This window comes from Kogia breviceps, chromosome 20 (genome assembly GCF_026419965.1).
Source record: "Kogia breviceps isolate mKogBre1 chromosome 20, mKogBre1 haplotype 1, whole genome shotgun sequence".
Taxonomy (NCBI): domain Eukaryota; kingdom Metazoa; phylum Chordata; class Mammalia; order Artiodactyla; family Physeteridae; genus Kogia; species Kogia breviceps.
In genome coordinates this window covers 7,786,750-7,802,161 of record NC_081329.1, presented here as the reverse complement: position 1 = coordinate 7,802,161, position 15,412 = coordinate 7,786,750, and the positions used below count along the sequence as shown (strand labels likewise).

The window sequence follows — 15,412 nt, the reverse complement described above, 5'->3', positions numbered from 1 at the left end:
AATTCTCCAGTCTTTAATCTTCTGTTTAGACTATTTAACTTTATTTCTCCAGACAGTGCAAATTTATTTTCTCAGTAGACCTTTAAGCTAATTGAGAACTATTTTACAAATAAAGAAATTGAATATTTTATACAATTTCTGTTTTGCTGACAAAGTACGTTTTATTTTAATCGTTTTTTCTTTCAAAATAATGACTTGTATTCACTTGTAAATATCAGACGATATTCTACTGTCACTTTTTAAAACACAAATTTCAAAAAACTGCATCTTCACACATCAACAATTGAAAAAATACATTGAACTCATGACCTTGCTTACTTTTCTCATTTTCCCAATTTTGTTAATAACTCATAAACATTTTCCCAACAGAGAAAATCTCAGTCATTTTATATTATAGCACGATGACAACCACTAACACCAAGAATAGCCCGGAGAGATTCAGTAGAATCATTCATTCGGCAACCTCCCAGCATTGGTAGAGTCTCTGCAACACTTATCTTACGAAATTGAACAAAACATGATATTCAAGGATCAACTTTGTCAGAAAGGGGAGGAAAATTGCCAAGGTTTGTAAAACGTTGAAGCAATATCTGCCTTCGGAGCAAATACCATATATACTGATTGGGCAAGTTCTGTTTCACAGTACATAGTACAGATGGCTTTAGAAACACTTTCGTAATGTTACGTGAGAAAGAAATTATATGAAGTTAGGGTATACAGGAAGTGGTAGATACAAGCAAATTTGAAAGCTAATAGCACCTATTAATCTTAAACTAGCCTGTTACTCTTCCAAAGATTAAATTATCCCCTGGTAATCAGTAATATACTTAAAGATGAGTTACCCTTTCAGGCCACTGTTGCAGGTTTATATATAAATGCAGTGGCCTGGAAGTACTGGAGTCAGAATAGTATATAATACTAAGCATCATTCCACGTAAGACTTTAAATAAAAGGATAAATTGCTCTGTTTATTTTACTGTGCAAAGAGGACATTCTACCCTTGTTATTTTCTGATAATTGCATGGGAGCTAAGTTCAACTGCACAAAGCACATGTAGATTTTATCTTTCCACGACGAATGATTTTTGCTCAAGGGTACGGAATACTCCAAAGAAGAACGAACATACGCAGAAGTGACTGAACCCAGAAAGGCTCGTTAAGTGAACAGCGTGGGCTGTAAATAGGAATTGGGCTATCCCTTACCCACAGTCCTTTTCAATTCATGGGCTTCAGAGTTTATGTTAAAAATAAAAGATTTTGTATTACACGTGAAAGAAAATTTAAAATATCTATGTGAAACAAGACTAAAGAGACCTCAGCACTTACATTTACAGTATTAGTAGTGCAATTTCTTAAAACGGAATACTTAAAGTGATCATCTGTATTATTCCCTCTATCAAAGGTTGAACTCTCTTCTATCTTCTTAAAATTTCTGCCCCAAACAGTCACCAATGACAGCAAGACCCTAAGGGCACCTTGGCACAAAATCCGAAAACACCAAAAAACAAAAACAAAACAAAACTCACTCCTGATCCCTTGCAAGCACCAAACAGTAAAACTGAAATCATTTTCTCCATTAAAAGTTTCCACTTCGTCAACCAAAACTCATGCAATGGAACTCCCTTTACCTAAGCACCAACTCTGAGTGTTATTGTCCAACAATAATTTTAAGAAAACATGTCTGCCTTAAGAATTAATTCTTCACAGAAAAGGAGCTCTATCAATTAGTATTCTAAATTCTCAAAACTTCTCTACCACATGTCAAAAGAAAAACCACTCTTCTCATCAAAATTTCTACCAGTAAAGGAAAACCGTCAACACAAATTTTTTGTGTGCTAATTTTGTTTTGTGCTAGAATGTTGGGCCATTCTAGTAAATAGTGTTCTCCCATCATCAAAGCACAGAAGTCAAATGTTTGCACCATTAAACCACCTCTGAAATTGCAGCTTCCGTTTGCGTGAAATCTTGAGTGTGAGGTCACGCGGACGGTGGGTGTGTGCAGTGCACAGCGAGCATCCTACCTTCATACAGGGCTTTGAAGCCCTGGGCACTCACGGCGAAGTCTGTCGTGAACCACAGAGTGAGGATGGAGCCGGTGCTGACGATGCAGGAAGGAAGCTGAAATCCCGACAACCTAAATTTCAAAAAGAGGTGAACACAGTCAGAAAGCAGGAACTTGTTATTGAAGCTTATTTGATGACGTCATTCAATTCCTCTTTCCACCGTGGTCTGTTTTTGTTTGACATAAGTCACCGAACAAGTACATGATCCATACACCAGGTGTTGCCAGGTAATTGAAATGAAACGTTTTCAAGGACCCGAGTTTGCTTATTTAAACACTTTTGGAAAAGACTGTTTTCTCGAAGGACATGTACAATAAATACACCACTGTCTAAAGAGAGCACACAGAACTTACAACAGTGCAGCCATCCTTACACCTGCTATGAGAAACAGTGCAACACTGCATGTGCTTCTCCGTTTATTTTTCCCTTAAATTATTAGTGTGCTGCCACAGCTCATCATTAATGTGCTTTACTCTTACGATCTTCCCACCCCCCCCCACAAATAAATCGGTTTCCCTTGAAAAGAAAACAAATCCTAGTCACAGCGTCAGAAATAAAAATCAATGACTACCTTGAGGTCAGGTCAAATGAACCGATTTTGATATTTGGTTTTCAAGACAAATCTAAGATAATGTGTTTCAGTTATAACTAGGTTGGGATATATTAAGAAATCTTAATGATGAGAAAGAACTCTGAAGGAGTGAACTAGTATAATAATATATAAAATATAATACTTTACAAACAAATAGCTTTTCTAAAGGTCAAAGAGATGCGCCAATTTATATCTCACCTAAAGTTTACCAATTAAATACTCTGTCTACAGTTGCATGGTTTGGTGTGGTCTGAACACAAACTTGTGACTCAAAAAAAAAGACCAAAAAATCAACCTGAACATTCATTTCCTGGAGGAGAAACTCTGTCTTGCCAGGAAGTCTATGGTATTAAAGGCCTAATTACAACCACTGTAGTTGCAGAATCAAACCAGAAACTAATAAGAGAAAAAGGACAGGACAATTGTCAACCAGCAAACAGCACACTTCTAAATAATCCATGGATCAAAGAAGTCTCAAGGGAAATTTTTAAAAGGACATTAAACTGAATGAAATATAAACACAAGATATTAATATCTGCAGGACTCAGCTAAGCAGTGCTGAGGGGGAAGTTAACAGCACTGAAAACATACATTAGGAAAGAGGAAAACGCTCATATGGGTAATCCAAGCTCCCATCGCAAGAGCTTAGAAAAGGGAGAGTAAAATAAACCTAAAGCAAGAAGGCAAGAAATTACAGATAAATGCCAAAATCAATGGAAACGAAAAGAGAAGAGCAATGAAACAAAGCCTAATTCTTGGAAAAGATCAACAAAATTAACACATGTAGCAGACGTGACCAAAAAAGAGAGGGGATAAGAAGAAACAGAGATAAGAATACGGATAAAGAGGGGGATTCGATAAATATCTAGTAACGGGAATAAAATAGCAAATATTACTAGAGACCCCACAGATATGAAAAAAATGCTCTAAAAACTACACCCATAAATTTGACAAAAGTGAAATTGCTTACTTCCTTAAAACACACACACACACAACGAATGACCACAACTTACTCGATGAAACAGAAAACGTGAATAACATTTACATTACATTTAGTGTAATGTAATGTAAATGTTAATGTAATGTAACATTTAATAGTTACACTATAACTATTAAAACTCCCTGAAAGAAAAGTCCAGGCCCAGGTGGTTTTACAGAAGAATTCTTCTGCCATAGACTGAATGTCTGTGTCACCCCAAAGTCATATGTTGGAATCTAATCCCCACCATGATGGTATTTGGAGGTGGGGCCTTTGGGTGGTGATTAGATCATGAGGGCAAAGTATCCTTATAAAAGCGACTCCAGAGAGCTCTCTCGCCCCTTCTGCCATGTGAGGACACAGCAAGAAGACACTGTCTCTGAACAGGAAGCAGACCTTCAGCAGACACTGGAACAGCGGGCACCTTGACCTTGGACTTCCCAGTCTCAAGAACCACATGAGAGAAGATTTTGTTTTTTATAAGCCACCCAGTCTATGGTATCTGTTATATGTACTAAGGCATTTACCTAAATGCACCAAGAACGTCTACCAAACATGTAAAGAATTAACAATTTTATGCAATCTCTTCCAGAAAACAGAAGTGGATAAAACACTTCCTTACGCATTTTATGGCACCATTATTACCCTGTGCTATGGACTGAATTGTTGCTTCCAAAATTTGCATGGTGAAGCCCTAACTCCCAATGTAACTGTATTTGTCATTTCTTTATTTTTTCAATTTTCATTGGCGTATAGCTGATTTACAATGTTGTGTTAGTTTCAGGTGTACAGCAAAGTGAATCAGTTTATTTGTAGATATAGATATGGATATATATATATATATCCATTCTTTTTCTGATTATTTTCCCATATAGGTTATTACAGAATATTGAGTAGAGTTCCCTGTGCTGTACAGTAGGTACTAGTTATCCATTTTATGTATAGTAGTGTATATATGTTCATCTCAATCTCCTAATTTATCACTTTCCCCCATGTTTCCCCTTTAGTAACCATAAATAAGGCTTTTAGGAGGTAATTAAGATGAACTAAGTTCATAAGGATGGGATGCTAATCCAACAGGACTGGTGGCCTTATAAGAAGAGGACAAAGAAGAGAAAGAACTCTCTCTCTCTCTTCCCTTTCCTCCGACCCTACCACACGCACGCACTGAGAAAAGGCCATGTGCTCGCACACCCAGGAGACAGGGGTCTACGAACCAGGAGGAGAGTCTTCACGAGAACTTGACCATACTACACCCTAATATCAGATTTTTAGCCTCCAGAAATGTGAGAAAATGCATTTCTGTTGTTTAAGCCACCCAATCTATGGTATTTTGTTGTGCAGACCAAGCTAAGACACCCCACTACCAAAGACAGACAAAGGCAGCACCAAAAAAAAAAAAAAAAAGGAAGAAAGAAAGAAAGAGACCAATATCCCTCATAAAAACAGATGTAAGAATCCTTAACAAAATAAGAGAAAACAGAAGTAAGCAATAGGTAACAGTTATTCAATAAGGCCAAGGGGTGTTTATTCCAGGAATGTAAACACAGTTCAGTATTTGAAAATCAATCAACATAATCTGCCATAATAACAAGCTACAGAATAAAATCACAAGATTTTAATATTCTATGTACGAAAAAGCATTTGACTAACTTAAGCATCCCATCATGAGAAAAACTTTCAATAAAATAGGAATGGAGGAAAACGTACCCAACTTGACAGTGAGTACCTGTAAAAAACAAAAACCCTACATCTAACATTATACTTATTTGGGGAAGACTGAATGCGTCCCCCTAAGACTGAGAACAGGCAACAAGGTATGGTTTCACCACTTTTATTCAACATTATGCCACAGGATCTAGCCAGTGCAATAAGCCAAGTAAAAGAAATAAATGCATACGGATCAGAAAGGAAAAAACAAAATCAACTCTATTTGCGCAATTAGCTACATAGATTATGCCAAGGAATCTATAAGAAAACTCCTAGAGTTAATATTTGAAATTAGCAACTGCTCAGGATACACAATGAACACACAAACTTCAATTTTATTTATATATGCTAGCACTGAACATGTGGACACCAAAATTAAAGATACAATGCCATTTACAATCGCCAAAAGAACACTTAGATATAACAGGTACAAAACTGTGTCCTGAAAATTGTATAATGCTGAAGAAAGAAATGAATAAAAAATTAAATAGAGCAATATACCATGTTAATAGACTGGAAGACTCAACACTGTAAAGATGTCAATTCTACTCAGAGTTATATGTAGGTTTAAGACAATTTCTATCAAAATCCCAGCAAGATATTTTTTAGACACAGACAAGATTCTTCTGAAATTTAAATGGAAAGCCAAAAAAGAAAAAATGGAATGGTTTAAATAATTTTGAAAAAGGATAAAATAGGAGGAATTAGTACACCTGTTTGTTTGCAAGACTCATTTTGTAGCTACAGTAACCAAATCCATGTGGTACTGGCAGAGGAACAGACCAATCCATCGGTGTATCAAAACAGAGAGCTCAGAAACAGACTCATGTAAATATGCCCAAATAATTTTTGAAAAGGTGCAAAGGCAACTCAGTGGAGCAAAGAAAGCGTTTCAACAAATGGTGCTTAAACAACTGGAAGTCCACAGGCAAAAACAACCAAAAGAGAGCCTAGACCAAAGTCTAATACCTTATAGCATAGTTAACTCAATATGGGATCACAGACATACACATAAAATGTACAAATATACAACTTTTAGGAGAAATCATAGGGGAAAATCTTTAGGATCTTGGACTAGCCAAAGAGTTCCTAGACTGGACACCAAAAGCACAATCCATAAAAGAAAAAAGTGATAAACATTAAAACCATTCACTCTGTGAAATACCCAGTTAAGAAATGAGAAGACATGCTACAGACTCTGCTAAAACACTATCTGCAAACCATGTATCTGACAAGGACATGTGTCTAGAACATATTTTTTAAAAACTTTAAAGATTCAACAGCAAAAGAACAAATAATGTAATTAGAAAACAGGCAAAAAACAAAGTGTCGTTTCATCTAAAAGGATATACAGATGGCAAATAAGCACATGAAAAGATGTTCAACGCCATCAGTCATTTGGGAAATGCAAATTAAAACCACAAAGAAATATCACTACACACCTATTCAGAATGGCTAAAATGAAAAACAGTGACAATACCAAACACTGGCTAGAATGTGGAGAAAATGGATTGCTCATATATCGCTAGTGGGCAGAACCAGTCTGGAAAAACAGTTTGACAGTTTCTTAAAAAAGTAAACATGCGATTATCAGATGACCAAGCAATTATTCTCCTGCGCAGTATTTACCCCAGAGAAATGACGATTTATGCTCACACAAAACCTGTACCAGAATATATATGACTATATATGTACGTATACATATATATACACATACACTTAATCAAAAACTGGAAGTAACTCATATATCCCTCAAGAAGTGAATGATATACAAACTGTGGAACATCTATACCATGTACTACTATTACTCAAAAATAAAGAGAAATGAACTCTTGATTTATAACACCCGGATGACTCTCCAGAGAATTATGCAGAGTGGCAAAAAGGCAATCCGAATGACTTTAACATTCTTGAAATGACAAACTTATTGACAAGGAGAACAGGTTATTTGTTGTCAATAGCTAAGCAGGGAGTTGGGACAGGAGGGGGGTGGGCGTGGCCATAAAAGGACCACAGGAGGGAATCTTACATTGTGTGTCTCAACAGTTTCAATGTCGGTATCTGGCAGTGTCCCTCTACTACCGTTTTGTAAGGTGTTACCTTTCGAGAAACTGGGTAAAGAATACTCAAAATCTGCGTTATTCCTTACAGCTGCATGTAAATCTATGATTTTCTCAACTTTAAAAGTTTAATGAAACAATAGGTTGGAGGGCTTGGGACGGAGGCGCTCTAGAATATACATACAGATTAAAATCATCAAATTAGAACAAAAACACAGTATTTAATAATAAAACATTCTCTCATTAGATTCAAAACTTAACTGAACAAAAAAATGTTGATTATTTAGTGTAGTCTGTTTTGAAGTTTTAATATTTATTACCAGAAGTTTAGATATCAAATAATGTGGTAGCACTTTAAAATAAACACACATTCCTGTTTTCTTTAATGAACTTTAAAAAGCATCAAGAATAGGAAGGGAAAAGTCAAACTATTATCTCAGAAAAAAAAAGTAACAAGATACTAAGAGTTGTAAAAACAATGTTATATGAGTACTATTTGGAAGTTTGGGGAAGTTCAACGCGCACAATGGTAGATAAAAGAGATACAAGTGAGCTGCTTTAAATCGCTGAAATGGAATGCACTCATGCATGTTTCAGCACGAAAGAATGACGTCCAGTGTTGGTTGAGGGGGGTAGGAGATCTGATTCAGTTAATCACTGAGACCGTCAAGAGATAGATGTGTGGTTCCAATGTCGATAGCCATGACCCATCACACCAGCTGAGAGTGAGGAATCTAAACAACGACCAGTGAGGAACTCACTCTTCAGTGTCTCTGCAAATACGCTGATGAGGATGCGTGCTGCTGACAATCTCTGCAGTACACCAGTCGTATCCTTTGCATGAGGGCCCTGGGGATAAATGTCAATGTTGTCTTCCTTCAGGAAACATACGTTCTTAGGGGCAACCAGTTTATTTTTAACGCCTAGTAAATCACGGAGCTGTTCAAGTTGCTTAGTGTTGACTGAAAGAAAACTTCGAACCAAATTTCTGGCCTTCCCTAAGCAACGTGTGAATTTTTATAGTAGCCTCGTGGCAGATTCTGTAATTTGCATTCCTTCAGAATTTTATCTTGCTTCCATCCATGTATCTTTATATCTTTGTAAGCCACTTTATCTCTAGATATAACTCATCATGGTATTCACACAGTGGCAAGTCAACGAAAACAAGAAAGAAAGAAAATTAACTCCACTCTCCCCTCCCCACTTCTATCAAACCCAATATCACCTACAACATATGCACACTTGACCTACTTCTTCCTAGAGTGCAACTCAGAAACATGGTTGCCACTGTTGAAAACAATCCTAGCATCCTATTCAAAGCATTGGGTTTTCACCGGACACCGTCACTGAATCATTTGTGGGAAGAGAAAGAAAATGATTAGAAAAGGAAATGGGTATGAGAAAAGTGATAGAAACATTTCACTCTCAGCAAAAAAAAAAAAAAAAAAAAAGAAGAAAGAAAAGTATAGGTAGCAAAGGTCCAAAGCGCTCTCTCGCTCTCTCTCCCCCCCCCACACACACACCCCTACCTCTGTCTGTCTTTTTCTAGCTGCCTGCCTGTTGTCTGATAGAATCTCATTTACTGTATTTTCTACTGGGAGAAAGCAATTCCCCTCTCACATCCTGCGATCTGGGTAAATGATACAGCCTGTCAAAGATGAGTGATTATTAAATAAAGTAAGGACGACTTGAGGCAGGCCTTCTATGTTTTCAGTGCTTGTTCACTCGGTAGAAACATGAGTTTCAGAATTGAACAAGTTTATTCTTCTTCCATCTCTCCAGAAATTACTAGAATGAATTGCACTTAGAAATGTATCAAAAATATTGTGTACTCCACTATCACTCAAGATACTCAAATTGCTGATACCAATGCAATAATCTTGAGTATTAGAAGTGGTGAGGCTGGAGAAAAAATAAGAAATTGAGTGGAAAGGTCACCAGAAACCAGACTGGTGTGAGCACAGTTTATTTCACATAAATTAATGAGGAAGTTATAACTCCATTCAAGAGAGGTGCACTCCTAAATGAAAACAGTACCTGTTTCATCTATTTATTTTTCTATTCTGTTCAACATATCATTTATAACAATTAATATAAAAGTTATAAACCTACTTACAGTATCAATTTCAATCGTAGGTTTTTATCATGATATATTTATATACATTACATTCATTTAAACTGCTGCATAGTTCCACTGTTAAAAAAACGTGTTGGATTTTAAACTCTGTGAGAGCTTCATTTAACTTCTCTTGGGCAAAGCCAAAGTTAAATACTTTATACTTTCTTTAAATTTCTATTTTCAAAAAATTTTAGTATGTCCTATGATTGGCCCAGCAGCAAAGACATTTGAAGCTACTATACTTGAAGTCTCCATTGTTTTTATTAAAAAGTTAAACCTATAAGTCTTTTACTAATATTAAACAATTACAAATGCAGATGTGATATGTCTGCACTGTACTGCTTGTTTTCCCCTTCCCAAAGCTCTTAGCACATCTGTTTGAGTCTGGTTCGATTTAACAAGAAGAATGTGATGTAGTCATTTGGTTTTATTATACTATTTTAGCCCTACACTGAGTTCCCAACAATTCTAGGTTGCAATTCTTAGACCAAAAAAGTCTAGAGGTAAAACATTTGGTAAAACTGCACATTGACAAAAGCCTAAGAAAGGATTTCATGTTCAGTTGTTCTCTGTTCACTTAACCACAAGTTATACACACAAGAGAACAAGGGGAGTAATCAACTTTATACAAAGAAAAATCAGGACATCTTGTAGTAAGACAGAGGCCTTAAGTCTACATGTCAAGGCATCTTTTCCTATTGTCTAGAGCTTACTAGGAATTAAAGAGTCATTCTAGGTAGTTTGTTATCTGTCTTGTGAGTAGGAACGCAGAAGGAATACCTAAATGATTTACTGGTGCCATTTTGAAATGGTTTTCCATGCTAATTTCAGGAATAAAAAGATCCTATGCCCAGTAGATATCTGCATTTCTATCTACGTCTCTGTGGTTGTACAGATACATACAAATGTGATGATGTCTTTTTCCTATAGTAAGCTCAAAATTTTACCTGTGATTCATTTAATAATAATGTCCATGCCAAGTTGTTTTAAAACAACATACATACTCCGGAAGTGTCAGGGCTTTTTTCACATCTATGAAGACTGATATGTATGTACGTAATTGGACCGAGCTCTTAAAAACAAGAACTGAAAACCTTGGAGGGGGAAAAAAAAACCACAGTTGTCTAAGACGTCTTTAACTTTCTTATCAAGATTTTCTGTGAGAGGCTGATGGCTATTTGCCCTCTAAAAGGGTTACATCTCTCATACATGAGTATCTTTGGTTAAATTCTGAGATCATCATGAGATTTCTAGTAGCCCTGTCACTAATATTAATATTAGTATTAATATTGCTATATATATTGCATGTATTTTAATATTGTTATATATGTATATATAGCAATTAAACCATTGCCTTTGCTTTAACTTACACCCTTCCTTCCTAAGAGGCTAACATCATAAAAAACATCTTATCTTCCTTAAACATATCATTGCTCATATCATGGTCTGTACATAGTTTACGTCTCCCCAGAATCCCGAGAGGAACTGCACTCAGTTAGGGTGAGTTAGTGTACTTGGCCTATCTTAGTCTGTGCTAAATAAAAGTTTCCTCCTAACGGAATTCACTCTCAGCTAAACTCTACTCTGTCATAAAAATGAATTTTTCCCAAATCACATTCTAAACAAATTTGCCAAGATTTAATCCACTGATCCTCTTTTCCTATCGATGCTATCTTGAGAAAGTGATTTCATAATTACAGTGTCTATAATACATTATAAGACACAAAAATCTAAGCAGATATTGCCCCCAAGCATGAAATAGCATCCTCTCGGTGTGACTCTATTATGACAACAGAAACAGCATCATTTATAAATGACACTAACATAGTAACAGCATTTTCCACTCCTAAGTATGATTTTAAGTACTGTAACTCCAACGTTCTCTTCCTCTGCTCTTGAGCCTTCTGGGCTATCAACTTCATCTCCACCTGAGTGATAAGGATCCAGAAATTGTCTTCCTAGTGCAAAATCCATTACTAGGATCTTTCTATCAAGATCTCTTTCCAGTCTGTTTTCCCCCAGCTATGCCACTTTTCCATGTTAAGATTTGACATAAGCCCTGTGCTACCTTAGAACAACTCAAAGGCTTTCTGCTTTACTTTCTCATCTGAGGGTTAGGGTGTTTACTGCTCGTCTAAATTTCAGCACAGCTATGATACACAAGGCAAAGCCCTAAATGATGTCTTCATCGGCCAGCAAGGGGATTAGGCAAAGACCCCTAGAGTTCATTTCAGGGCTTAATCATGTTGGTAAAGTGTTTCAAAGACCTGAAATGATATGCAAATTTATTTATTTCACTGTGGTATCTGACAAAGTACGTTTTTAAATTGAGATTTCCTTCTTAATTGTGAATCTAACTTCTTCTGTAAAAACTGAAACCTGAATCCAGTAGTTAGGTAGTTAGATGGAAACTCTATTTAGAATTACAGATTCTCCTCGACTTATAATGGGGTTACCTCCTGATAAGATATTTTCAACTTATGATGGCTTAAAGTCAAAACTGCATTTAATACACTTAACCTAAGGAACATCAGCTTCTCGTAGCCTACCTTAAACGTGGTGCTCGGATAAGATATTTTCAACTTATGATGGCTTAAAGTCAAAACTGCATTTAATACACTTAACCTAAGGAACATCAGCTTCTCGTAGCCTACCTTAAACGTGGTGCTCGGATCACTTACGTTAGCCTACAGTTGCAAAATTCATCTGACACAAAGCTTATATTATTTTAAAAAAAACAGTGCAGAATATCTCATGCCACTTATTAAACACTGCGCTGCAAGTACAGAACACAGCGGCTCCCAGCGCATCCTTTGTTCAGCCTCCTGATCACACGGCTGACCAGGAGCTGCGTCTGTCTCTGCCCAGCATCACGAGAGAGACGGGACCGCGTATCGCCAACCTGAGACAGGTCGCGATTCAGACCTCAGAGTACGGCTTCTGACGTACGGCGTATGACTCTCCCACCACTAGCAAGTCAAAAACTCTTGAGTCCAGGATCACCTACACATACACACGAACACACACATTGAAGTAGAAAGGAGAAAAATATCTCGAGAGAGAGAGAGACAGACGGAACTCACTGTGGGATGATCACCCCTCACTTACACTTCATAACTCCTGGCTGACAGCCCCCACTAGCTGCATCCTAACATTCTCCTGACTCTCCTGGCGAAACTCCGGAGAGGGACGCTCTATCTGGGTAAAAACCAGAGGCAACTGAAAAGCAGGAAGAGATAGGAGGAGGAGAGAAATAAAAGAACCTGTGCGTCCCGACACAGAAATGAGGAATCTCCTCTTCCAACAGTTTTGAAACCAAGGGCTTTCCATGAGTCTGGCGCATACGAGAAATGCAGCCATGCTTACTGAGTTCACAGACGAGAGAAGGTACTGGGACAATTAGCAATGTTATTTAATTGGGCAAATTAAGAAAGTTATATACACTTAAAAATATTTAAGTATTATGTAACAGTGGGGTAAAGAATTCTTTCAAATAAACGGTATATTTTTTTAAGGCGGTGAAGAAAATCCACATTTACACACACCTTCATGACTGCTAGTGTGTTCGCAGGGGGCTGTAAAACTACCTTAAGGGCTTTGGTAAAGCTCACGAACAAGGATAGACACAGGCACTAGGAGAATCTAGAAATGCTGGCTAGTAGGAAAAGGAATTTACGTGTAATTAAAAGAGCATAAAAAACCCTTGTTAAAATATATGCATTTGGGGCTTCCCTGGTGGCGCAGTGGTTGGGAGTCCGCCTGCCGATGCAGGGGACAGGGGTTCGTGCCCCGGTGCGGGGGGATCCCACGTGCCGCGGAGTGGCTGGGCCCCTGAGCCATGGCCGCGGAGCCTGTGCTCCGCAATGGGAGAGGCCACGGCAGTGAGAGGCACGCATACCGCAAAAAAAAAAAAAAAAAAAAAAAAAAAAATATATATATATGCATTTTATAAACATGACTAGTAATTATTTTAAGAGACCTGGGAAAACAAAACACGAACTCAAGAATTTCATCAAATGGCTTATCAGAGAAAAGGCAACTCACACAAGGGACCTTATCTGTGTCCTACACGTGCAACGGTTCCTCAGGACAGAGCCTGGAGACAAGGAGGGTTCACTAGTGCATCCCAGTGTCTGGCTGTAGGATTCTGGCCCTGACGATGAACGAGTGATCATTATTATATGTCACTCAAGAGTTCATGACCAGCTGCCTTCCTAGACTTGGGTTCTAACACGCACACCAGCTCTAATACCAGCCGACGCCATGGGCATTTTGCCAGCTGCCTGTCACTGTTCGGAGACTGTCTATACCCCATGCTCATGAAACCCTTGAAATAACACCCTGTTTTGTGGGAGAGGAAACTCAGCCTCAGAGATCTTCACTGACTTACCTAAGACCACAAAGGTGGTGAGCATCAGAGTCAAGATTCAAATCCAGGAATCTCTCTTGAGCCTGTGTTTTCAACCCCTGGAAGCTCACAAGGGATTTCAAACTGGGGCCATAAAGGACCCAAAACTATACTGGACCAAACCGATGGGTAAATAATCGGTAACTTGTGCTTGATGACACGGCGGTACGTAGAGACGATTAACCCAATCGTTGAAACGAAATCATTACGTAAATGAACGGTAAAAGAACCGAGCTCTGAACCAGGAACAGGAAAGACATTGGAGGCAAATCCCTGCCCAGTTCCCAGGCTGGCCATTGAGCATGCACAGCCCCCAAGGGGACGCTCACCTCCGCGATGGGTCCCCGACCCGCGGCGCTTGCAGCCCTGAGCTTCCTCGAAGGATACCTGCCACGCATGTGTGCACGTGCACATCTTGAGAACCGTGAAAGGTAAATTTCATCAAGCCAATTCTTTTCTCTTGGCTTTATTTTGCTCTAAGGAAAAGAATACGTCTCATGTTCTTTATGCCCCAATCTGCCCTAGTCTGAAAGAGCCCATTTTCTTTTTCTCATTCCCAGTCACGCCCCTGGCATATGAATGTGTAAAATTCTCATCTTTGGATTGCAGAAGCCTATTTACACCCTGCACCCTTATGAATTTACAGAGAGAGTTTAAAATTTGCATACATTTCCCTTCCTCTTTCACAAGGTAGAACTTTAGAGGACCTGGAAAAGGGGGAAATGGATGGAAGCGTGAAACCCACAAGTGAAGCAACAGTGTTTTGGCTGCTGGACCAAAGCTGGGAGGGGGGGAAAGAGACAGGATGAAACACGAGCACGTGTGGAACTTAGGGTTTTGACAGGAGGCATAAAGAAGGGACCTTATTTTCTGTCCACATCTCAGAATTAGCAGTTTTAATCCCTTCGTAAATCAGGATGAGGAATTTTAAATTATCTGGATCGAGGAACACCAAATTTGAAGATCTGGCAGCACAAGTGCATTTTCCAAGTCACCCACGTTCCTCATGACCCCGTCACGGTGATGTCCCCACAGATCCCACAAACCAAGTCAAAGTAATAAATGACAAAAGGAAAACCCACCAAATCCTGAGACCACGTGTTTAAGAAGAACCCTGAATGTACTAGAACAGAAAAAAGGAGCAAGCAATGTGTGTCATGGTCATCAAGACACATCAAACATTTCCACTGAACAGAGATGAAGGAGGAAGCTGGAGGTCGCCTGTCTGGCCTGATTTACTCTCACTCCTGTTTGGAAGGCTACAGAGATGGAGACACAATGGCAGGAATGAAATAGGTCTGTTTCCTCAAGAAACACCTGGTTTCTGTTCTCCTATGACGCCACGTGCCAAAAGAAGGCAACAGATTAAAACCAATGATCTCCCATCGAAAAATTTACATATTCTAATCATTCATATTTTTCTCACATTCTTCTATTCCTGGAGAAATTTGAGAGCACCATAGTGCTGAACTAAGTCTAATT

The 15,412-nt window shown here is 38.2% G+C and overlaps 1 protein-coding gene across 4 annotated transcripts in view; it reads right to left on the bottom strand.

Moving 5' to 3' along the window:
• Nucleotides 1-15,412, bottom strand: part of CSMD1 (CUB and Sushi multiple domains 1) — a 1,661,506-nt gene that overhangs the window by 1,167,084 nt on the left and 479,010 nt on the right. For all 4 annotated transcript variants that reach the window (XM_067022449.1, XM_067022447.1, XM_067022448.1 and 1 more), the window contains exon 3: nucleotides 2,021-2,133. In XM_067022449.1, the coding sequence (XP_066878550.1) occupies nucleotides 2,021-2,133 (113 nt within the window). The remainder of the gene's footprint in view (nucleotides 1-2,020; nucleotides 2,134-15,412) is intronic.